This window comes from Antechinus flavipes, chromosome 3 (genome assembly GCF_016432865.1).
Source record: "Antechinus flavipes isolate AdamAnt ecotype Samford, QLD, Australia chromosome 3, AdamAnt_v2, whole genome shotgun sequence".
Taxonomy (NCBI): Eukaryota; Metazoa; Chordata; class Mammalia; order Dasyuromorphia; family Dasyuridae; genus Antechinus; species Antechinus flavipes.
Genome location: NC_067400.1, coordinates 16,662,302 through 16,689,017, shown reverse-complemented (window position 1 = coordinate 16,689,017; position 26,716 = coordinate 16,662,302). Strand labels below are relative to the sequence as shown.

At 39.8% G+C, this 26,716-nt stretch overlaps 1 protein-coding gene across 1 annotated transcript in view; it reads right to left on the bottom strand.

Moving 5' to 3' along the window:
• Positions 1 to 26,716, bottom strand: part of RSRC1 (arginine and serine rich coiled-coil 1) — a 343,242-nt gene that overhangs the window by 223,803 nt on the left and 92,723 nt on the right. The window contains exon 4 of the mRNA XM_051983080.1: positions 14,940 to 15,113. Within this exon, the coding sequence (XP_051839040.1) occupies positions 14,940 to 15,113 (174 nt within the window). The remainder of the gene's footprint in view (positions 1 to 14,939; positions 15,114 to 26,716) is intronic.

Sequence of the window (26,716 nt, the reverse complement as noted above, 5' to 3'; positions counted from 1 at the left end):
CTCATTAAAAACCAAATTAGAAATTCTCAAAATCAAAGGAGAGCTTTAAAAAGAAAAACCAATTTAGTCACAAATAAAAGAGAGAGATTATGTTGGGGTGGGGGGAAACCACCACCACCATAATTACTAATAAAATAGATAAACCACTACTTAATTTAATTTTTTTAAAAAAAGAAAACCAAATTAACAGTATCAAAAGTTAAGAAAAAATTTACAATGAAGAGGAAAGAAAAGCTACTTTGCCCAATTATATACCAATACAACTAAATGTAAATAAAATGAATGAATATTTAGGAAAATATAAATTGCCTGGATAAATAGGACAGGAAATAGTAGATTTGGATAATCCTTAGAAAAAGATTTAATAAGCTATAAATAGGGTTCCAGGCCAAAATGGATTTATAAGTGAATTCTACTAAACATTTAAGGAACAATTAATTCTAATATTATCCTAAATGTTTGGAAAAAACAAGTAAAGGAATTTGGTAGGATTCTAAGCTATTATTCCAATTCCTATTATTATATAAATGTTGTATTGATATCTAAAAGCCAAGGAGAGCAAAACATCTGGGGAAAATTATAAAGCAATTTGTCTAAGGAATATTGATGCAAAAATTTTAAATATAATACTAACTAGGCGATTACAATACTGTATCACTAAGATCCCAGACCATGACAGGCTAGACACATACCAGTAGTACAGGGCTGGTTCAATATTGGGAAAACTATAGGAATGGAAGAGAAGATATTCTGCTTTTCTGCAAGGGTCCTATAACTGTACAAAGTTTTATCAGTCTGGGCAGACCGGCCAGAATCAGTCTTATAGCTGACTCGGATTCAAGGGTACTGAAAGTTTAATAGAGTTCAGTTGTAAAAAATCACTATTGTGTCAGTTTAGGGAAGGTTCATCTCTGGAAAATAAGGTAACTCAAAAAAACAAAAAACAAAAAACAAACAAGTTCAGAGCTTCCCTTCTGCACTAGTTCTTTGGCCTCCAGAGTACTCCTTAGGGCTCTTCCCTCTACTCTCATCTTCCCTCTGCTAAAGCCAATGGAGGAGGGGGTCCGCAAAGATCACCATTTGTAGCCTTGCCTAGAGGATGCTACAATCATACAAAGGGTATCTTCTGAATCATTTTTTCAATGCAGTCCCAAACATGCTATGGTTGCAATAGCTAAAAGTGAAAGAATTAAGAATAACCAGGCAGTGGTGACGAGGGACCAGAAACAAATGAGGTTCTCAAGACCATGTTCCCAAACATGCAGCAGAACGTCAGGATCTCGGTGTAGAGGGCTGACCTCAGACCCTGTGTCTGTCTTCCTGTTGTCCCCCCAGAGGCTCAGTTTGAGTCTCTCCAGTCCCCCCCCCTTTCCCCTCTCCTCATGCTCCCTGGCCCTCTTCGGCTCAGAGAAGGGAGCACCCACGTACACACACACCACCCACAGTCTGGAGCAGGGCAAGGGCCCCTTTCCTCAGTAGGATCACATCTGTCAATGTGCTGTCCGGCACAGAAGACAGTCTGTCACAGAATCATCCATCAGCAAACTTGCAAACTAACTAAAAGAATTATGAAAAGGATTCTCTTTATTTGATAAAATCAACTCAAAGTTGCTACCCTGGGTATGCTGCCAGTATCTCCAGGCAAATTAAATAATGACACTGGCCAGGATTAACCTTTCTGGAAGGCCACAATTTGTCTTATTAAGTGGCCGAAATTCGCTGACAATTTAGACCATTAGAGAAATCCCACAGGAATCCAACACACTTTCTTTGTAGTTTTCATTTAAAATTTGCATATTAGCAAAGAGCAATTTGTGTTCCTGCAATTAATGTTAGTCCTTACCCTGGTGCTATTTCAATATCTGAGCCAATACCAAATTTACAATCTAATGCTTAGATTATTTATAAATAACAATTCATTTTTTAATTCTCACACAAAGTCTCATTATTTAGTTCTGTCAACATTGACATTTTGAAAGGAGTTAATTTTTGATAGTCAAGTCAAGTCCCCGGGTATTTACTAGTTGCTTAGAGTGTGCCAGACACTATACTAAATGCTGTGGATACAAAAAAAGGCTAAAATAGTCCCTGCTTTTAAGAAGCTAACACTTTTTTGATAATTTTGCGATTCAGAAGGCAAATATGCAAATTTAGCTGGTTTGTATACTTTTTTGTGACCTTTTGTTTCTTCTTATGGAATTACAAGTTACAATCTGTGACAAAGACTAATTTCTCTAGACTGCATATTAATCACTTAATAAACAAATCAGACAAGTTGGTAATATCTTTGTCAAACGGTTTGACATAGCTCTGAGAAATATGAGAGGCTGAAAGGAGTCCGTGGCTTTGTCAATCTGTGACAGAGGAACCAGACGCCATAGCAGAAGCCACAGTATTTGAAGTCCCTAAAGCTCCTGGGTACCCAACAATGAATGTATAAAATCCCTATCAATGGAGTCACTTGGTTAGACCAAGGTAATGATATCTCTGGAAGGCCCTTGTCAAAAGGCAGGAGGGCACGACTCGGCCGTCGCTTGGGGAAGCTGAGTTCTGTAGGAATGAGACAGAGGACGAGGAAGTTTCCGTACAGGGGAAGGAAAGAAGCTGCTCCTTCAGGCGGACAGGACAAGGGGAGCCCAGACCGAGAAGCTGCAATCCTCGCGAGCCACCCCTTTATGCCAGACCCGCCGCCATGGCAGAACGCTCTGCTCCTCAGGCAGCTGTGTGCTGCGCACTGTGCTTCGACCGCCAGCTCTCCCTGACCCACGTGCACAGTGAAGTTTCCTCCACATCTCCAAGGTCTAAGTGCTCAGACCAATCGTGTACCAGGAGGACCACTGGCAGCCCCGCAGGATGCTGGAAGCCAGAGAAGATTCTGCTGCAAGGCGGCCATCAGTCAGCCTGAGAAGCTCCAGCTCTGCCAGAGGCCCTTCCCTGAGGAGACCACCGTCCGTCACTTGTCACAAGGGGCTTGGAGAGCAGAACCGTCGCTGCGCCCCAGCCGGGTCACGGGACGGGGTCAGACTCACACTCAGACCCGCACCAGCAGCACCACGGGGGTCTCATCTCCTGCCCTGATGCTGCCGCTCAGAGGGCTTGTTTAGTTCAAGTATCTGGGAGGGAGAAGTACGTAAACTACTCCAGTCACCTAAATTTTAAAATTTGGAACAAAGCACAATATTTATTTAGTTTACTTTGACTATTGTTTTCATCCAAATGAAAGACCTAAACAGATAGGCCCAGTCAGGGGCAGTAAAAGACTAAGTATCAGCACATTTTAAAAGTTTTTCAAAAGGAAGGTTCTAAAATCAATAGAAAATTCTATGCTTTCCACACTACTGCCTGCCTCAAGAAGAGAGATGCTTCCTTAGGCTTAGAAGAAAACTACCTCATTTGGGTTCAAAATGCACTCAATTACTGAGAGAAATTAGGTACAGCAAGAAAGAAAAGATCATCCTTTCAATGAGTCTAATCATGGTCAAACTGCCTTCCAAGCAATAAGATTCTAATACATTATCTTTCTGTTCTTGTTAGTAACAACTTAAAAAAAAAAAAAAAGATTTCACCTTAATCCTCTTTTCAGACACCAAAAAAGAATAAAACATACAGTGTGTTGTGACATGCTAAATGCCAAGAATCACCACGGATGTGTTCAATGTAGAATGAAGAATGACCAGGAAGCCAGTGACAGCAGGAAGCAGGGAGATAAAGAGAAACTCCAAGCATCAGCACGAGTCAGAAAGAAAGGCAACGAGACAGGGGAGGAACGGCCATATTTGAAGAAGCTGTAGGAAGCTACAGGCCCTGGACCGCAGAGCACAGGAAGGGAAATAAAATATCCCGGGGGGGAGGTCGGCAGGTTGTGAAGATAATGGAAAAGAAGATTTTTATTGGCTCCTTGAGGAGACATTGGGCAACTGTAGGAGCAGTGACGTGGCCAGACCTGCTCCTTAAGAGGGACAATTTGCCAGCTGGAGAAGGCAGAGAGCCCAGAAGCAGGCTACTGCACGAGTCCCACTATGAGGTGAGGAGCATGGCGATCATGGCGATGTCAAAGCAAAGAAGGCTGCGTGAAGGTCGAAACGAATGAAGAGGCCACCAAGCTGGAAGTCAGCTTGGAAGTCAGAAAGACCTGAGTTCAAGTTCAGCCTCAGACACTCACTAGCTGGGTGACACCTGGCGAGCCACAGGGCCTGTGCCTCCATTTCCTGACCATTAAATGGGTATGATCCTACTCCTGCATCTCCAGACTGGTGTGCACCTCTAATGCAGGATGCTGATAAAAGTGCTGAGCCCAGCGCCCGGCCCGAGGAGAACCAGAGAAGGCCCCTTCCCGGCCTCCCCGGAGGCTGTGGATCCCCTCCTCTCTCTGGCGACCTCCTGACTCCCCTCCTGCCTGTCTGCTGCTCTTGCCCAGTCTCTATGGAGCTGCCATCCACATGACACTAGAAGGAAGCACATACTAAGTGCAGGTGCAGCACAGAGCACTGTCACAAACGGGATTTCATTCGAGTCTCACAAAAGCTCTGGGAGAGAGGTGCAATTACTCTCCCCATTTCACAGGGGAAACTGAGGGAGACAGAAGTGAAGTGACTTTTCCAGTTGCCCAGGGTCCCCCCATAAGTGTCTGAGGCCAGATTTGAACTCAGAAAGGCAAGTCTTGCTGACCCAGGCTCGGCCCTCTAGCCACCTGGCTGCCCTGATAGAGCTATCAGGAGAATATAAAAAGATTTCTTTGCTATACTGAGGGTCCTGTCAGGATTACAACATTTCCATTTTTTTCCTAACTCTTTATAGCAATAAATGAATAGAAGTAAAGGCCGAAGGCCCTGGGAATGCCAAAGCCGGGGCGGTGAAGCCAGGACAGGCTGAAGAAGGGAGTGCTGCACCAAGGACTGGAGACAAGGCAAGGAGGAGGGCAATCAATGCACCAGTGACGGCCTGGGAAGGAATCAAGGAGTGGAGGAACACTCAGGATGAAGAACAGAGCAAAATGTAAACGTATTTTTAGCCCTCCAAGTGTCATTATAGTTGACAGCAGCCCTGGCCTTGAGCTCCCTAATGTGGGGGACACTGACTCTCCCTTCCTCAGCCACAGCCAGTCTCTGGCCAAGGTACAGGTCTATCTCACCCACATCCCCATCCTTCCACCTGGACTGCTGCAGTGGCCATTCCCTGGGCTCCTTGCCTGGGGGAGGGCTCCTTGCCTCAGGGGTCTTCCCACTGAAACGCCAAAGGGATCACAAAGTCTCCGGCTGACCACACCACCTTCTCTTCAACAAACTCTGGTGCCCTTGATATCAAATATGAAGCCCTCTGTTGGGCTTTTAAAAGCCCTTCCCAGCTGGGCCCTTCCTGCAGTTTCAGGCTTCTGACACTTGACTCCCCTCTTCAAACAGGGCCTCCATCTCTGGACTCGGGGCCTCTGGCCCAGCCTCCACCTCTCAGCCTCCCTGACCTCCTTAGGACTTTGCTCTAAATCAGCTTCCAGAGGGAGGCCTTTACCACTCACTGTCCCTCCCCCAACTAGTGCCCGGCACATAGTTAAGTCCTTAGAAAACACCTGACTTGTTTACTGACTTGTTTACTGACTTGTTCCAAGGTGTGGTCAACCTCACACAAAGACAACGTCCATATTTTTCTTCTTTTTTATATAATGCATATATTGGCAGAAATCTTAATGATGACTATCAGTGTATTTCAGAAAGACTTACTCATCTTGGCTTATCATCTTCCATAATGAATGTATATCTGGCTTATTTCAAACACACAACCCTTCTTATTGTGAATTCTTTTCCAACATGGTTTTATTTCATTTTTATCTTCCATCAATGGATAAAACTCCAATCTCTATGCTTCTAATAAATATACAATCTGTTTCCTGTCCATTGCAGATTGGCCTATCATCTGGCGTTAAAGAGTAGCCATTTCAAAGCCTCCTCTAGGAATTTTTTAAAAAAAGATATAGTAGCACTCAAAATATTTCTCTAACCCTATATATTGCATCATTGATCATCACATGTGTAATGGAATTTAGAAGGGGCTTTGGGTTTACATATATAAAAAAAAATCCAAGCTCTAAGATTCATCCCCATCTTCCTGTTGTTATATGCAAGAACAAAACACAAAAACTATCTCCTTAACATAGAATGAAAAAGATTAACCCCAGGGACACCATCTGGAATTTTTATTTCATGATATACTCTCAATACATTGAAATTTAAAATGAGCCAACAGCTCTTACATGAACGGAATGTGTTATAACTTATTCTCCTTTTGTGGAAAAGTGTATCCTTCACCATACCTAATGCTGTTCAAAAACACATATGCTATTCTTGATGTCTAGAAATACTCACTTAATTTACTAGGATTATAAGAACATTTAAACCAATAAATATCAAGTCAGGACAGGAAAAAAAAATATATATATATATATATTATCATATGAATGTCAAGATATTCCATTCTCATGCTAATATTTAATCTGAATAGGTCAAACTTCAAGTCTCTGGTTTGCTGACTAAGATTTACCTGACATGTCAATTAACACTTTTATGATCTATTTCAATCTGTCCCATTTTGAGAATGTCACTCCATGATTACTGGACTGGGGAGGAAGTCTGTGAGAAGAGGATAAGCTAGTTTTCTTCAATATCAAGCAGACTGCTTTGGTTTGATTTAGCATCATTCATATTTGAGGGACTCAAGGTACTTTGCAATGAGGTATGAAGTAGCTATATAATGACAGATTATAAGTAATTGCTTAGCTTTTTCAGGGTACTGCTTATTTATTATATGGGGAGAAAAAAAACTAAGGTTATTCCATTAAACTTGACAATAGGCAGAACAGTTACCTTCCAGAAACATGAACTGGCTATCGCCATGGACTTTAGCTTAATGCCTCAAAAGAAGGAAAGCTATAAATCTAATGTGCTTTCTAACACAAAACTTTGTCCTGAATCAATACAAAATCAGGAATAAAAAGAACTTAGATTGAAGAAAGGAATTTTGATAAAAAATTTAATTTAACCTTTCATTCGAATCTGTATTTTCAGGCAAATGATGCTAAATGCTATCAAATACATCAAAAATGAAACAATATTGAAAACACTGGCAACATTTTGTAGACTGGCAAAAATTTTAAGTGGACAGTTTTATTTTAAAGCCAGGCCATCGAAAGGAAAGAATAATAACTATTGCTCATGAAGAAGAACAAATGCTAATTTTTTTCCTTGATAAGTACAATACTTCATCATTTAGTAATAATATGAGGAATTCTTGGTTAGATGGCCAATAACATGGTAAGGTAGGCCCTGACAGGGCTAAATCTTTATGAATCCCAGAGATTCACTCATCACCTCTCACCTCTCACCCTCTATGGTCCAGCAGAGGTGCATAAATAGAGTGCGCCTGAGCTTATGTCTGGGATCCATAATGGGATTCCCATATATGCTTCAGATACTGTTCCAACACACCTCATCTTTTATCAATCCCTACCCCACAAGAAGTAGAAGAGACTGATTCAGACCAGCTAAAGAAAGAAAAGGAGAAAACTGGGAGGAACTGAAGCAGAGTGATGCACAAGCAGTTGTAATGGGCCTGGAAAAAGGGACATGGAAACACAGTTCACCCTAATTCTGTCCTTTAAGAAATTATTTAGGTTAGAATCCTAAGTTGGTAAAAATAAAATTTCCATGGTGATAGAAGACCCAGGCAGTTTTGCAACTAACCCATAATGCTGAGGATATCAGGAAAAATGGAAGAAGGATAAAGTAAGAAACCAGGAGTAAAAGGGGAAAAGTCTGAACACTGCAGATTTCAAAAGGAAGAAAACACGATAAAACCCAAAACAGAAACAGATAAATTAATAAAGAGGATCCTAAAACTATATGAGAAAACGAATACAAAATTCTCAGAAAGAAAACAAACATCTCTTAAAATATTACAAGATAGAGGAAAGTGAAACAAGGTTTGCTGAAGCAAAGAATTCTACAGAATTATAAAAGAACACAAAAACCCAAAATATTATAAAATGGTTTAAAAGATAAATGAAATTCATACAAGAAATTAGGAGTGAATGTCAAAAATTATAACTCTCAAGGAAAAAATGTTAAAAACTCAAAAAAGGAAAAGAGTTTTAGAATACAGAACTAAAATGGAAGAAAATCTGTTACAAGAATATCAAAAGATAGCAACATTGAAAGAATATACGATTCCTACATAAGCCAGGCGCTGATCTAGAAGAGAAAGTAAGCAAATCCATTTTAAGAAACAGTTCTCCAATGAAAAACCTTTCAAGTTCTTCCTCATACTTCCTGCACCATAATGCAGTAAAAGTACCAACAACTTTTAAATATAAAAAGCGAAGCACCAATCACAGATCCCCCACCAGCGATTCCAATGACACACAACAAGGTTAGCAAGCAGCCAAGAGGAGGTCATAGATACAGTAAAGAAACCCACCTGCTCTCCAGACACCCCAGGCACCAGAGGGTTCCCCCAGACCACACTTCAAAGCCCACGTGTCACCCCCAGTCCCACTAGACTGGACCTGCAGAGACTAGTCTTTGCTTCCCAAGTTTTCCAAAGTCTAAGAGAATGCCAACATTTAGTTTTTCTTCCTCCAAATTAGAGTCTGGATATTCCCCATATGGGCCCTTTCTTAGAAGCAAAAATTCAAACTGCAATAGACAAGTAGGCCTTGTCCCTAAGCAGGAAGCATTCTGAATAAAAAAGTAGCACTTTTACTTGGTGACATATTCTTCCATCTTAACAGTACATCAGAATTTTAAGAGGTATTCATACATGGTAGTACAATAAATGACTAAGTAGAAAAACGGAAAAAAATTATTGAGTGTATAATAGTACATTTGTGTATATTTTGTTGTGACAGGAACAAGATAGTTTTTGGATGAGTAATTATATTAATTTAATTCAGAATCACAGAATCTCATGGGGATCTGTTTGAGGGGAACTCCCAGGTGATCCAAACCATATGGGAGCAATAATATCCTCAATATGGCAAAGCCTTTCCTTCCAGAGAGGTGGATATATTCCTTTGATGGTAACCCATTCTATTTTTGATTAAGCAGTTTTTCTTTATATCAAGGCACAGTAGATAAGTGTCGAACCTGGAGTAAGGAAGACCAGAGTTCAAATCCAACCTCAGACACTTAATAGCTTGAGTGGCTCCTGGGCAAATCACAACAACAACAAAAACTTTCTATCAAACCTAAATCAGTATTTTAGCCAGGGCCCCTTCTTGTTCCTAGTTCTGTCCTCTGGAGCCAAGCAGAAAAAAATCAAATCTCTTTTACCCAAGACAGCTGTTCAGATATTGGATGCCAGCTCTCCTATCTCCCAAATCCTCTTCTTTTTTCTAGGCTAAACATACATGAGTCTTCAAGTATTTTCATAAGGCATCGTCTTGAGAGCCCTTCAACGGACCTGGTCTTTTTCCAGCCACTGTCCCAATTCTCCGATACACTTCCTAAACAGGGTTCTCAGAACCGAAGCAGGCTGACCAGGTTGAAGAGATAAAATCATTTCCCTAGGCTGGGATGCCGGAACCACTCTGGGGTTTTTAGGCATAATGTGACACTATGGACTCACAGGGAATTGACGGTCCCTAAAAGGTGAGGGCTTGGTCAGATAAAATGTTCTCTAGTGACATCCCTTCCATCTTGTACTTAAGAAAATGGCTCCTGAGAATCTAAGTCTAAAACTTTATACTTACCTGTATAAAACTTTATCTTATTAGATTTACGTCGATATTCTGACTTGAGATCTTTCTGATTCCTGAAATTCAACATGTTTGTTGTATCTTCCAAGTTCTGTGACATCTGCAGATTTGATAAGTATGCCATCTATGCCATTAGTCAAGTCAGAAATAAAATGTTAATAGCTCTGGGCAAAGCACAAACACTGGGCCATCGCATGTAAGATCGCTTTGCAAAGTGTCATTAATGAATAATTGCAAGGTCTGAGTTAACAGTTCTAGCCCTTCTTTCATCCATTTCCCCCCAATAGAACTTAGAAACCAAATTAAGCAGAAAACCCCACATAAGCAAGCTGAACATAATTTTAAATTTAAAAAATACATTAAGTGCATATGAGTAACATTCTATTTATCTGTCCTAATAAAATAAATATTAACTTCTTTCGCTTGCAAAATGACTACTTGTGTTAAAGGTATACTAGCTTGCAATCAAACATTTACCCTTCGCCACTGGTGAAAGGCAACAAGATCTCTTTACAACATCTCGTCTTTTTCAATAAATTTTGCATGAAAACATGTTATCCAAGCACAAAGTTGCCTGCTGTCACACTGGAAGTGTGATAAATGTTTAATGAAAACAACACCACACAGCTTGGTGTCAGACAACAGCTATCACACAGACCTGCTTTGATCTAAACAGACACTTAAAAGGAGTTCTGAGCTTGCTTTGCACCACAGAACTCTATAACCTATATGCAAATAAGAGCAAATTAGCATAAATGACTTCCTGCTGCATAAAGAAGAGGTAAAGAAAAATATGACAGGCTCCATGAGTATGTAGCTGCTGTCAAAACTTGAAGTCCAACATCCCCAAATTACTTTCAACATCTTCTGCCAAGTTTTAGTTAAGAACGATCTTACCAACAGGAATTTATTGTACAAAAACGAACAAGAGAAACAGCTGGAATGCTGCCAAGTGAAACAGAAATGTGGTAACTCCAGGAACTGCATCGGGGCCAAAATGAAAACTCTCCACCAACATATTCTGAAAGAAACCTTGTTGAAGTCTGACTTTCAGAAAAGCATTCGGAATGTTTTCCGTCAAATGAAAACGCTTACAAAACTATGGGGTGTGTGCAAGAAATCACTGTCATAAAATTATAATTCCCCGTGATGTAGATGCTCGTTTTTAAATGGAAAGCTTATAAAACATATCACCAAGAGGCCGCAGGGCCCGGTTTCACATCAGACTCTGCTCTAGAGATAAGTAGAAAGATTATAAAAAAAATCCAAGAAACCCATGGGAGCCAGCGCTTAGTCTGTCTGCAAGAGTTTTTTCAATCTACGAGAAAGTTCTTAACTTGTGGATTCATGTTTTCAAAGACAAAATCTTTACTATGCACTAAAAGTATAAGATTTTAAGAAGGGAGGAGAGAGGGGAAAAAAGTAAGACCGCAAGGCTGGAGAAGACAATTCTGGGCATCTTGGTAGATATGCTTCTGACCTAGCAGCCATCATTTAAAAGAGAATTTTAAAAAAATAATAATAGTTGGGGGCAGCTAAGTGGTGCAGTGGATAGAGCACCAACCCTGAAGTTAGGAGGACCTGAGTTCTAATTTGACTTCAAACACTTAAGACTTCCCAGCTATGTGATTCTGGGCCAGTCACTTAACCCAAACTGTCTGAGCAAAACAAACAAATAAATAAATAATCAAGGGAAAAACTTATCTTGACAATAAGAATAAAAAGAGAAGCCTAAAGTCACACCAAAACAAATAGAATTAATTTTAGTAACAAAAAATGAGTAAGGAAAATTTTTTCTATTTTGTGACCTGTGACTTAAATCAGATCTGCCCTATCTCTACTCTTAAAGGTAGAATTACTAAATCACTATTGATTAGAGAAATACACATTAAAACCACTCTTAGATACTATCTTATAACTGTCAAATTGGTTAATACGACAAAAAAGGGGAAATGCACATTAATTGATGCAGAGTGAAGTGAACAGAACCAGGAGGATATTATATGCAGTAATATTGTTTAGTGAAGAACTGTGAATGACTCAGCCACTCTCAGCAATACAATGATCCAAAACAATTCCAAAGGACTAGTGGTGAAGCATTCTATCTGCCTCCGGAGAAAGAACTAATATTGTTTGAGTGTGATAAAACATGCTATTTCTTTCCTTTATTTTTTCTTTTGAGTCTTCTTGTAAAAAACACCTAATATGGAAATGTTTTATATAACTGTATATATATATATATAATCTATATCTGATTGCTTACCATCTCAGAGAGAGGAATAAGTAGGGAAATTAGGAAGAACAGAATTTGGAACTCAAAACGTTAAATAAAAATGGTAAAAAATAGGTTTTTTAAAAGTCCAGAAGCAAGTAAAAAGGCAACATTACAATTTTAGGCTAAACTATGAAACATCATTAATATACTGACATATGCATTACCAACTAATCTTTCATTAAAGTCCATAAAATACGGTTTACAATTGTCAGCAGTACCTTATGTCATATGGTCAAAATCTTGCTCTAAGAAAGCCACAAAAATCAGTCTTTTACAGATTACCCAGATAATACACATTAATCCCCAACATCTAAAGTTTCAAGTGAGATTCTCTGTGACCATTTTAATAAATCACTTCAACATAATTCTAAATAAAGCCATAGTTTTTAGATAAAAATAAATATACAGGGATATCATAGTAAAATGTAGGTGTATATATCTATCTAGATCTATCTCTTTAGGGTGTGTGTGTGTATTGAGAAACTGCATATGTGTTTTTGAAAAATATTATGTGTATTGATAAATATTTTACTGTCAAAATAAATGTACTCAACCAGAAAATGAACCAGGTTTGTTCTAGAAGGAATATTTTTATACAAAACAAAACAAAAACCAAGTAAACTGTTATTTGTGTGAAAATTAATACAATGGGAAAAAATCTGTGATAAAGTTTTATAGAACTGGTACCTTCCTGAAAAGCTAAAAGGTCAAAAATCTTGACCTGAAGACACTAACAGCAAAACTGATCATCCAATCAATAAAATGCAGAGGGAAAATCACTCTTTTTTCCTTTAGATTTTCTTGGGGGAAAGAAAATTCAACATTCTCCCTGATATTTTTCCATTATCTATCACTTTTCAAAATAAACTAATAGTGAATTACTAAACTACATCAGTAAGGTATCAGAAATTATGTATCACATTTGTAATTACAAATTTCTAATTTGTTGAATGCATATTCATTAATATTCTCCTTTTCTTTTGTTAATATAAGATTGCAAAGATATGGTTTTTCCCCTGAGGACTGCAAGAATTTTGATAAAGCGTTTCATTATTATAATAATTTTCTTCCACACTGTTGTTTCTATGAATTGTTCTCTGGCCCATTGATTATTTAAAATTTCATTATTAAGTCTCCATTTTGGTTTGAATCTTTTGTTAGTATCTATAAAGGAAATGTATCTAGTCGCACCCTTACCCTGGAGAACAAGGCCTCTTGCTGCTTACACTGGCAGCCTGGCTGGACATACCTATAGCTCACCTATAACTGTGGCTATCTTGGACTTTTCCTCTGGGCCTGGACAATGGCAATAAAACCGAATGCCCTACCAAAGGTCAGCAGCAGCAGAACGGAAGAGTATTGTGGATTTGGGTCAAAATGGAAGGAGTCATGACTGGGAAAGGGATTATTAGGTGGCCTTTATCTACCACAGAACTCTGTTCCTAAATAGATTGGCCAAAGCACAACAGATCAATTTGGAGCTAAACCTCCCTGGATATAAAGTCATTGCATCAATACTACAAACATCTTAGCCTGAATGCCACACTCATTTTAAAAATAAGGAAACTGAAGCTCCAAAAGCTTAAGTAATTTGGTCATGGCCACATAAAGGTGGGATGGGATTCTTGACTGGAATGCTAGCATTCCAATTAATCAGGCACATTTATTAATTTTTACACAGTCTCTCTTGTCACCCTATCTTCTTCTTATTTCAGCTCTGCTTGCTTATGGATAAAATAACAGATTTTAATTGAATTTGGAATTTTTAAGAAACTGAAATAACTTATTTTAATTCAGAAAAATTAGCAACTAATTTACCCAAGACTAAAATCTTTCCATCCACAAGTTTCATGTTTATTATAGAAACATGTGCAGATATGAAAAGGTTCATAAAAGTCCTCTTGAAGAAGAGGGGAGTTCAAGAAAAAAAATGTAACCCTTTAAGTTAAAGTTAAGATCTAAGAAGATGTTAAGGGAATTGTGTTCAATGCACTGATTCTTCAATTTAACAATGAAGACTGAGGCAATAAAAATATTTCAAATTGAAACAGGTAAGTATATTCATATGGGGGTAAGGAAACAGAAGATGACAGAAGGAGATCACACCCACAACACTGTTCATAAATGATAGATTCATTATTCAACTACTGAGTATATATGAGATCAATGAGCTACAATTCGTGTTGTAAGAGGGAAAGTTACTTTTGATTTAAAGAGGCTTTTTTAAGTATCTATAATTTTAAATAGATGATAAGAAATAGGTTTCAACCTCTAGTTACTCAGAACTTGGAACAATTGCTATGACAAACTGGTGTATAGTGAAGATAAGATTTTTCTAAATAAAAGTCTATTAAAAAGTTCCTTCTCTGTCACCTTTATGGTATTCTTGTAACTATTTTCCAACAAGGACAGCAATTGGGATTGGTGATTTCACTTTCACAGGGAACTCCTAAGGAAGGAAATTCTCTCTAGCAATTCAGGTTATCACCTCCTCTACAACATAAAAGCCCTTCCAAGGGCACAGAAACCCTTCTGTGTCAGAGGGAGGACATGAAGCCAGGAAGCTATCTGCCATGCTGTCTCTGCTTCCATAAAAAGGTAAATTTAAGTAAATTAAAGTTTGTTTATACTTCCAAACATAAACAAGTATATGACATTTTTTCCAAGGATATGCAAGAATTTCTCACATTTCCAATACTGACCATGTCCATAGTTTTTATTATAAACTAAGGCAAAATTTTGAACACGTGGTGGGATTACCCTATGAAAAAGCCTTTACAAAGCTTGTGCAAGGGTAAACCTACCAGGCCTGGCCAAATAAAAACCAGAAAGGGTCTTCTCCGCTTATTTGTTGTCATAAACTCTCCAAAACCTAAGGCAGGAAAAGGGACTCTTCCTGGGAAGGCTGCCACAATCACTCACCCGCGCTTGGCGCTGTGCAATTCCTTCTCCTTCCCTCTCTCTCGTTCCTTCTCTCTCTTCTCTTTCTCTCGCCCTTTACGGCGCTCTCGTTCTCGAGATCTGCTACGAGTTCGTCGATGGCTAGATCTTTCACTACTTCGACTATGGGACCGTGGACGAGGTCTTGACCTTGACCTATGGAAAACATGTAATATAAAACAAATCAGTTTGTGTTTTAACAACAAAAAAAAAAAAAAGGTTCCTTCATTTTTAATTACATTTTATCAGAAATTAAGGCACTCCACTGGTGTTAATGAAGTAGGATAATTTATGAATGCGCTGCATTTCTAGTGACATGAGTTCTAAACAGGGCATCGAAGGCTAGATTTCCTTAAAGGGCATCCTCCTTTCCTTGCTACTGTCACCATTTGTCACCCTCCTTTCCTCCCTTGCTTTGGCTAGTCACTGCCTGGAACCAGGACTACTGCTCCTAATTAATCTGCACAGGCCTCTGGCAGGTCAGGGCAAAGGCTGCTGTGATGGAAGCAGCAATGACAGGATTCATGACGGGGAGCCAGGAGGAAAGGATAAGTCAGTGCTGAGACCCTGCAACTTCCTCTCCATTGCTGACTCCTCTAGCTCCAGCACCAGTCGCCTTTGAAGGTTCCTGTACCATTTCCCTTCCATATCTTGTCCCTTTCCCAGCATCGTTCCCTCGGGTTCTGGGACAGCTTATCCAGCCCAGTCCAAATCTAATTTTCTCCTAAAACACTCAGAATATATTACTTCAGTCTTCTTTGAACAAGGACCTACCATTAACATCTGAAGATGTCTGAAGAGAGTGTAAGGGGTGGGGAGGGAAAAAGCGAGGGGAAGGGCAAGGAGAAGGAAAAGGGTAAGGAGGAAAGGGTAAGAAAAAGGGAATACTAACGAGAATTTAACTGTTCTTAAAAAAAAAAAAATTGGACAGAAGCAATATGAGGTATTGGCAATGGATAGAGAAGCAGGTGGATCACTCCATTGGACCCTGCATTTAAATTAAAAAAGAAAATCAAGGGTAACCAAGAGCCTGTCAAACCAAGCGTCCCTCAGTGCTGGCACTAATAGGACATGGCCCTGCTGCCGCTTCTCCTCCTGAAAGCTCCCCCATGCCTGGACACTGACCCTGCCCCACTGGGTAACTACTCTGGCTCTTGGGCCTTGATTTGGATCCACTAACAGCATCCATGTTACCCCTGGTCCTTTGTCTTTGTAGAGTTATCTTTTAGTTCTGGACTCTATCGGAGAGCCTCTGAATGTGCACAACCTTTCGGTCTGAGCTGCCCCACTTTGGCCAGTCCTCAGCCACAGCCTGAGGACTCATTGCAATATGTGGATGCCCATCTCTGCAGTGATGGCGACGGCTCCATCTCTGGGACAATCCAAAGCATTTGTCCTTCCCAGGAACATTAGATTGGGTTTTGGAAAGTACAGGAGAGAAAGAAGAGGGTCTTATATAACATCTGATGCCATTTCAGATAGTGTAAAGGGCTAAAACTCTTAAAGGTGTGCTTGAATAAGACAACCCAGCACTCAAGGATAATTACCAATTGGACAATGACTCTATTAGCATGTGTTTGGAAAAACGGCCCTTCTCACTGTTCCGTGCTGGCTCGATGTTTGGTGTATACAGATAATTGTAGGTAAGGATTAGGGGGTGGGGTGAAAAAGGCAAGAGGACCAGGAGAAGAGGGGTCGGTGGCAAGCTTGTGGCAGTTTGTCTGTCTCCTTCACTTCTCCCCCTGAAGACCAAGGACTTTTATTTATCCTGACTGGCTGTTCCTGAGGCCTCCAGGGAGCTAGCCCAGACTTTACAAGATAGTCCACCAAATTCTCTCAGGATGTGACATTTAGCTAAAAAGATTAGGATGAACTCAAATAAAGTTTATTTAATTTTACAAAATCCCATCTTAAAAAGATTTTGAGAAATTATTTAACTAGAAATAGTGCCATTAATTTAATTACTACATCATGAACAGTGACCACTATTGCATCATTTTATCTTATAATTGGTATTTTTGTCTCATGACCTTTACTTTATTAATTTCTCATCGCAAACTTTTCACTATGTGTGGTACTCACAGAGGAGTTTTTAATAGGAACTAAATTAACTAGAAAGCTTGAGGGATAGATAGATTTGTTCAGCATTTTAGTCTTGTAAATAATTAAGAGTTAACCTATCTATATAGTCTTACATTAGAAAACAATATAGAGCATGTTATGAGCTTGAATAATTCAGAATCTTTTAGTACTTCATTATCATCCTTCAGAATAACAAAATAATTGAATATTGGCAATTAAGTATAAAAAGATTGAATTGTAATGATGCTAGAGAATACCCTGACAATTGCTTTTTTTAATCAATCCCTGATTTAAACTTTAGGAACATAGTAATTTTATCTTACAGTGTTCATAATGAACAAGTAGGCCACTATGAAAATAATTACAGCTTATATATTGACATCAGTCATAGAGGATGGAGAAATAGAAAAGTTTTATGAAGAAATTGATAAAATTATGGAAGACATATCTTGATATTTGTTGACTTCAAAAACAAAAAAAGTATGGATAATTAAAATTGTGGGAAAATATGGTTGTGGCTACTAAAAATAAAAGACAACAAAAGTCTGTTGAATATTTAGAAACCTAGTGAATTTATATAATTAATATTTACTTTAACTTATGATGGAGAGAGCCATCTGCATCCAGAAAGAGGACTATGGGGACTGAATGTGATTCACAACATAATATTTTTAACTTTTTTATTGTTGTTGTTTGCTTGCTTGTTCTTTCTTTCTCATTTTTTTCCCCTTTTGATCTGATTTTTCTTATGTAGCATGAAAATGTGGAAATATGTTTAGATGAATTGCAGGTGCTTAATCTATATGGGATTACCTGTTGTCTAGGGGAGGTGGGAAGGAAGGAGAGGGAGAAAAATTTAGAACACAAGGTTCTGCATGGGTGAATGTTGAAAAGTATTTTTACACGTATTTTTAAAAATAAAAAATATTATAAAAAAGGAAAATAACTTGATAGTTATCAACCATTTATTTTACTTAGTTCAATGCTGCTTATTGCTTTTAAACAGCCAAGTTCAGTTCTCATTTTCAATCAGTTTATAAATTTCTCTATTTCTAAATGGGAGATTTCAAAAATAGTTGAGGGGGGATATTACTCAGAATTTGTCAACTAATTAAACACTTTTTTTGGTCAAAAATAAGTTATCCTTGAAGTAATGTATGTATGTATGTATGTATATGTGTGTGTGTGTATTATATACACACATATGTATTTACTTTAAAAAGTTACTACAGAAGTTGTAATAACATCCTAATTAAAAAGGCTCTGAAAAAACTGAAATAGATAAGATATATTTATTCGATAAATTAATATAAAAAGAGGCTAAACTAATGCAAAATGGTTGCTACTATAAAGAAATCAAAAATTAGAATAGTGGAAAGATATAGAAAAAGACCATGGAAGTGGGATAGCACCCCTGGGACCCAATACTGGAGACTGTTTCAAATGCTTCTTCCTTTTAAAAAATGTATCTTTTTTTAAAATACTGGATCTACAATGAGTTGGAGAAAGATTCCTAATAGTGCAGTAACTGTATTGGACTGTGATTCCTAGGGATTTCCTCTTCCCCTGTCCAGTTCCATCTCACATCTCCATGATTTTGTAGAGGGTATCTTCCATGCTGGAATGCTCTCCCTGCTCACTTCTACTTCCTAGGATACCAATCCCAATAAATCCCTTTCCCTAGCTCATATGACCCTGACTGCATGAGGTCCTTCTTGATTCTCCTCAAACCACTCCCCATTGTTAAGGCTTTCTCCCCCACAAATTAACGTGTTTATTTTGCATACACTTGTATGTGCATGTCTTGCTTTATCCAACTGAATGTAGGTTCATTGTATTCAATTTTGTCTTTGAATCCCTAGCACCAAGCACAGGCCTTGGTATACAGTAATGGGTAAATGTTTTTAGATTGATATGTCATTAGCGATACTGCAAAACCACATTGGTATTTCAATCTTGTTTGAAATATAACTAATATGATAACAACAGCTACCACTCATGTAATGTCTATTATGTGTCAGGCACTGATAAGTGACAAGTATTATCTCATTTGATCCTTATAACAACCTTGGGAGGTGAGTGCTGTTATTATCCCCATTTTAGAGCTGACAAAAATGAGGCAGAGAAAGGTTAAATGGCTGGCTCAAGGTCATAGGGCCAGTAAGTATTTAAGATTGAATTTATACCCAGGTGTTCTTTCATCCTGGCCTAGTGTTCAATCCACTGAGCCATCCACCTCCCTACATCACCTTACAAAACACCAATATTAACGGAGATCATGGTGTAAGATACAGCTAAACTAAAGGATCTGTAAATGAAAGCGGACAACCACAAATGTTCTTAAAGTAGAACAAATCTAGCTGATTCTAGTCATCTATTTTTCACCAGCAATGACAAAAGTAGAATGTTACATTTGGATTCCACTACCTTCTTCTCCAGGATAATGCAAAGTGCCAATAGCTCTTAAAAAGACACAAACATCAAGAGTTATGGAATCTAACAAATAATATACCCAAGAAATCGATACTGGAATGATGTGCTTCAAAAAGTATGATGGAATCAATTCTCAGGATTTTCTCAAAAGAAAAAGTTTCCAAAGAAGAAAAACAATGACTTATTTTGAATTTAAAAAAAAAAAAAAAACAAAGAAAAATTAACTAAGTTGTCACATTTGTTTCTTCATGTCCAAAGAATGTTTGGTAAGTTTGATGCAAACACATATTGATGCTATCCCTGGTAAAAATAGGAATATGGTATTGGATTTAACATATATTTTAACACATTTAACATGTATTGATCTACGTGCCATCTAGAGAAGGGGGTGGAGGAAAGGAGGGGATAATTTGGAACAGAAGGTTTTGCAAGGGACAATGTTGAGAAATTACCCATGCATATGTTTTGTAAATAAAAAACTTTAATTAAAAAAAAACAGAAAGTAAAAAAAAAAATCGGAATATGGAACAGGTAGGCATAAACTGGGTGGTGAGCTGGACCCAGAGAAAAATGCTGCATTCAGAAAACTGTTTTTAATGGAAGCACCCTTTTAATGAGCTGAACTGTCTCATGTTACCAAATCTCAGTTTCTTAACTCTAATATACTCATTCTGGTGCTAAATAACTTATCAAAAAATATCAATATAACAAACAATTCTAAGAGATAGATAACGGCATATTAAGAATATCTACAGGGTGAAGTACATCACAGACAACAAAAAATGTGTTAAATAAAAAAATCCTCAGGACAGAAAGGAGGCAAGTCAGTCATGCAAGAGAAAGACCTGACAGATGGGTAATCCTAGTAGTATTCTGGTGTTAATGAAATAAAAACAAAATATGAAGAAGGTCTTCAGTGAATAAGATAAGATTTCTATGGAAGAATTATGATAAAATCTGAATAAGAGTACCATGGGATAAAAAGGTAATATAATCTTCTATATTGGTGAAAGAGAGGAAGATACCACAGATCATTCTACATATGAACTTATTTTCTTGGGAATGGTTTCTCACAGGAGTCAAGTATATATGGTTAATTGAGGTTTAGATTAAATTTAGGTTTCACTGTATCCTACAAAGCAAATATTCTTATGATATTGTCAATCTCTACTTAAGTATTAACTTAAAAGGAAAAGATATACTTGCCTATAATTATGGCTTTCTCACAAATTCACAGAAAAACTGAGTATTACCCTCCCTCCATAAGTTATCGAGATGGAAAATAATATCTCAATTTACATAGACCTTAATATTTTAAAAATATGGGATGAATACCCATATGTCCAAAACCATCTATTTTTTCCCCACAAATCAGCCTAAATCTCAAAATTTAATTCATTCCAATTGTGATGATAATTTAAAATTTTTCATTTGTTCAATTTTATTATGCTTTTCTTTCTGGAGCATTTGGTTAACAGAAATCTGTTAATATTAGCTTTTGATGAGTAAGACCTGACTCATGGGATGATAGTACATGGGAAGACTTTTGACATAATTGAGAGAAGAAACCGAATGAGAAAAAAGGAATACATTATGTTTAAAACCTTCTGCAAGCTTTTATTTGTAGATGTTTCTCTGACATCAAGTTTGACCCTGGTTTTCCTGGTGACCTGTAAATCCCTTCTCCTCAATTAGCTCATTGTGACTGCTTTAAAATATAGCTTGCACTCTGTGTTCAAATCTGTACTTAGTAATGTATTTTAACTGAGTTTGAAGGAAGCATGAGGCAATGAATCTGTCTGCCTAAGCCTATGTGACTCTGACTTCTGAGTTATATGGCCTCTGGAAAGCCAGAAAGGGCAGATATTTCTTCCACAACAAAATGAATGGCTCTTTTTCTTCTTCATGATGATGAGGATTTGCACATATACATGTGTCTGTATGTATGTGGGAGATACATATGCGTGTGCATGCACATACACACACACACACACACACACACACACACACACACACACACACAAAATCTCACTGGATACTTCCTAAGGCCCCCAAGTGTTAGGACTCCAAGCAAATCCAAAGCACTTCTCCCTGCCTTGTTCTGTCTCCCCATTCAGCTGTTTGCTCTTTCCTAGGACTGGCCCATATTGCAAGTGGACAAATAAGAATGGCAGCTCACCTGGACATGGAGAGGCAGCTCTGTGTGGGGAATGGCAAGCCGGCTTCAGGTCAGGAATTCCTGGCTGAAACAACGGCAGCACCCCGAGCCCCGTGCCAGACAATCACTTGGCCTGAGGGAACCCTAAGACGAAGCGCAGAGGAAGTACAAACTTGCATTGGTGGAGGCCCTTACCTCACTAGGGGCATGCTCTATACCCCCCAAAAAAATGGTTCAAAAAATCCTATTGTTAAGTTTACCAAGGACTTTCTTTTGACAGTTCTATGAAGCAGGCGATGGAGTACCCCGCCTCCTGTTTCCTAGATGAATATCTAGGTGTTTGGGGAGGCAGTCCCCCAGCTGGCACATTGTAACCCCAGCCTCCCCGGCTTCATCCTGCATTGCACCTCAGGAGAATGTTTGTTCGCTGTGGCCCCGGGGAGGCCTGCATTAGAAGTTGTGATGGACCAGAGTAGTTTCTATGATGGCACACTTGCCCACATTAAGTTAGAAAACAGAAGAAAACTACTATACTCCATAGAGAAGGTTTAGAATTTGGTAAGAAACACTTCTCTGAGAGAGTCCAATAGCTCTGAACAAAATATAGGCCCTAGGCCTTTAAAAAAGTCTCTAATAATGATAACGATGATGACAGTGATGAAAACAATAAATAGCAATACACGTGATGGCAGCCATAATTTTTACAGCATTTACTATATGTGTCAGGCGCTATGCTAAGTGCTTGTTATTCTCACAACCAGCCTGGGAGTTAGGGGTCATTATTGTCCTTTTCCCAAGAAGGAGGAAATTGAGGGAAAAGGGTTCCTGACTGACTTACCAGGTCACACAGCCAGTAGGAGGGGAAGCTCAGGTGCTCCTGCCTCCTGGCCCACGGCTCCACTCACTGTGCTACTGGGTGCCAAGACTCAGCTACTCGGTAAACCCTCGTGTTCTACAGCACTTCTCTTGGCCACCCAAAAAACTGGCAGTCCTCAACGTCTCACAGAGAAAAATCACTATTGCTGGCAGGGACGGCACGTGCCTGAGCCACGGAGAAGCTGAGGCGGGCCACTGTCGAGCTCAGAAGTTTAGCTCTGGGATGGTGAGTGTCAGGGAGGGGGAGACCAACGGACTACCTAAGGAGGATGCGCCAATCAGGTCAGAAACGCGATCTGTCAATTTCTGTGCCAACCTGGGAGTAGCCCCTGCACTTCCAAGCAGGACTGAGACAGTCTTATGAAAGGGGGAAAAAATCACTAGTAAGAGTTTTCAGTGAATCACAAAGTTGATTATTTTGGAAGTGAACACAAAATCTAACCAATTATAGATAAAATAACTGTTTAGGCTGTAAAAGCTGCCACAAAACTCGATGCTTGCCCAAAGTTCTTTATTCAGTTACTTTTCTAGAAAAAAATCAACAGGAAGCCTCAAAAAAGTTCAAAAGCAACATGGAGGTCTTCAATAAACATTTAACTAAAACATGATAAGGGCAAAAGATCAAGACATTCTATTAGATCAAATAAATGCTTCAACATCTATAGAGCAGAATCAATACATATTCAATTCACAAAATGAATAATTGCTTCATAATATTAGTCAATTTTTCTAGTTAACAAACAAAACACATAATCAGAAGAAAAACTTTTAAGATTTCTGCCCATTAAAAGTAAACAACAATGATGGTCTCAAAAGCAAAATCCTGATAACTAAGAATAATTACTATAAAACAAACTGTGTCTCCTTACATTAAAAAATGTCAAAATAAACTAGCAAGATAAGTGTTATGTTTGAGTAGGTAAATAAATTATTTGGAACTCAGAAAGCATTTTCTGATAGAAAAATATTATCTATGACAATTAGTTCCCAAGCAAACCAGTCAATCAGCAAGTATCTATTAAACATTTAACTATGTTAGGAACAGAGTTAAGCACTTTGGATCCTAAGAACGACAAGAATAACAACAACATAAAAGAAACAAACCCACTTAGTTAACTCATGGTATAATTAAAATACAGTATTTACTAACAGTACTTTTTTCAAATGCACCTAAGAAATACAATACTGTATTCATGGGAAAATATAGTCTAAGTGATCCTAGTTGTATTTAGCATTACAGACGCAGAGTTGGAAGGGACCTGCGATGTCATCAAGCGCAATTCTCTCATTTTATAAGGAGGAAACTTTGGCCAAAGAGATCGGTGACTTGCAGATAGGAGGGTGTGAAGCCAGGTCCTCAGACCCAAGTTAGCCCTGTTCCTACCATACCACACCTAAGGGATAGGAAGAGAGAGTAACTTAGGGGGACATGAATTAGCTCCTGGATGTCAGTAATTTACCAAGTCCCAGAATCTGCATAAAAGAACACTTAAAATATTTTCAAATGAGAAATCACGTGAAAAACTCATTCCTCTGGTTTCATGTTCTCATATTATTCCACTACCTATTTATAATAATCGCTAGCATTTATATAGCATTTTAAGGTTTGTAAAGCCTTGATATTGACTCATTTGCATCTCAAAAGGAATAGAAACTTTGGGAGAGAGATGCAATCGTTACCCCCATTTTACAGATGAAAAAGCTGAGGAACATAAAGATTAAGTAAATTGCACAGTGTCACACATCTAGCGAGAGTCAGAGTCAGATAGCCCAGCTGCCTCATTTAATCATGCAACAAATGTGTACAACATTGTTTCTCGTTTGGGATCTACTTACATGTATTTCATCTACTTTTCCAAGAATCGCTACCAAAGTCATGTCTTCTGTAATTATAGAAAGCAGAAGCCTACAAATAAATTTAATTACAGAATGGGATTCGGAGCTGACGCTATTTTACATGAATCATTAAAATTTAAAATTGAAACCTAGACTTTCATTTCCAGTATTATTTAAGGATATAGAACCTTGCCCAGCACAGAGTAGGTATTAAATAAATGTTTACTGATTGTGTTACACTGTTATTTATTATTCAAAGGCAAACTTGTAATTATACTAATAAATCCTGAAAGCCCAACTCATCTTCTCTCTGGGGGGAGGAGAGCCGAGGAGCATCAGCAGAGGAAGGGAACGCCAGTGGAGATGGCAGATGTGCGGGAGCTGTGGAGGCCCAGTGAAAACAACAGAAGGCTAATCCTCGAGGTTTGGAGACTGAGTAAAGCTTGGCCCAAAGTGGCCACGATGACTCTACAGACCTTGAAATGACAGGGCTGCAGTCTAGGTCTCCTCACAACGGCCCTCACAAGCAGTCTGACAGGAAGGGAGCTCCTTCATGCCCAAGCACCAGGAGAGCAAGGCAGCGCACAAGTCAGAGCCCGCGCCCACAGCGGCCGGCACCTTCCGGTCTGGCCTGGCCTTCAAGCCCCCGCTACCGTCAGGAAATCAGGGTGAGGGCACCCGCCTTGTTTTGGCGCGGTGGCTGGATTAAGCGGCTTGCCCAGGACCACAGCCAGCGTGCGTTAGGCATCGAGCCTGGCATCCTGATCCATGCTGGCGCTCCAGCCCCCGCGCTGTCCAGCTGCCCCCCTCGTGTCCCCTGGGGCAGTGCTTGGGCCCTCTCATCTTCTTCCTCTTTCTGCCTTTCTCCTTTGGGGGTCTCATCAGATCCCATGGATCCAGCCCCCGTCCTGGGGGATGGGGCTCTCAGACGTGCTCCTCAGAAGCCGGCTTCCAGCCTCGCGTCCCCAAGTGCCCAACGGACAAACTACACCAGGAACCCCGCAGCCACCGTCCCCGCGGGCCCTCCTCCTCCTCGCAGGCTCCCGCTGCTTTCACCCGGGGATCCGGCCTGCTGCCATGGCTGGTGGCTTCGCTGCCCCAACCGCTCCGGCGCAGCACCTCAAGGCTCTCCCCACTCACCGTACTCCACGGAGCCAAATAAATCTCCCTGTGCAGAGCCCACAGTCTCCCCATATAACCCCCCAGAGATCCTGATCCCCTCCTTCGTCTGGCTGCCTCCTCACTGCCCTCCCTCACGATTAAGGGCTTCTCCCTGGACCAGATCCTCCTCCAGCTAGCTGTCGTCTCCTGCCCCAGGTCCCCTCTGTGGAGAAACTCCTTGGGAGGGCAGTGCATGCTTCCACCTTCTTTCCCCCCACCCTCTTCTGGACTCTTGATAGTCAAACCTCATCATTCAATGGGCACAGTGGTCTCCAAAGCACTTGCTCCATGGCTAAGTCTGCCAGCCCTTAGCCCTGCCAGCCAAGCCTTCTCCAAGGCTCCTGTGGCCCTGCTCCCCCCTGGGTCTCCTCCTATCTCTATGACTGCTCTTTTTCCGTTTCCTTTACTGAAACTTCATGCAAGGTGCCTGCAAAGAAATGAGGATCCCCAGGACCCTCCTTACACTGTATGTCTGGGTGATCTCATCAGCTGCCATAGGTTGGATCAGATTCTCAAAAGTTCTCATCCCCCTTCTCTGCCGCCCCTGGTCCTGCATTTCCAGGTGTCCATCAGGCATCTCGATCTGGATGTCTCACAGACGTCTGAAAGTTATCCATCTCAAAGGGAAGTTACCTTTTACCCTCCTCCCCCCTAGCCACCCCCACGCCTCCCTGGTCCTCCTGGACGCCTCCTCTTTCATCCCGCACAGTCCTCTGGGTTTTACCTTTAATCTGCCCCTTTCCCTCTTCTGCCTCTGCTTCCCCCCAGGGCAAACCCTCATCCCCTCACCCCCTGGGTTAATGCAGTAACCCTGCTGGCTGGTCCTTCTGCCTCAAGTCTCATCTCATGTCAGTCCATCCTCCATTTGGGTCAAAGTAATCTTAAAGGGCAGAGCTGCCTGTGTGTTCTCCCTACTTAAAGTCCCATGGCTCCGACAGATCCTGTCATTAAAGGTCTTCATCACCCTCTCTGCCCCCAGTTTCCAGGCTTCTGGCACCTTGCATCTCCTCCCACTACCATTGGTCTCACTGCTCTCCCTCAGCCACAACGTTCCATCCTCCTTTTCTTTAATTCTAGTGCCTTCCTCCTGAAGTTAACACCAATTTGCCCTGTGTTTGTAGGGTTCTTCGTGTGTTGTCTGTCCCATTAGACTGTATCTCAAGACTAGACTATTTGTTCTCTCCGCGCTTACTTAGCACAAGGTGGGCATGCA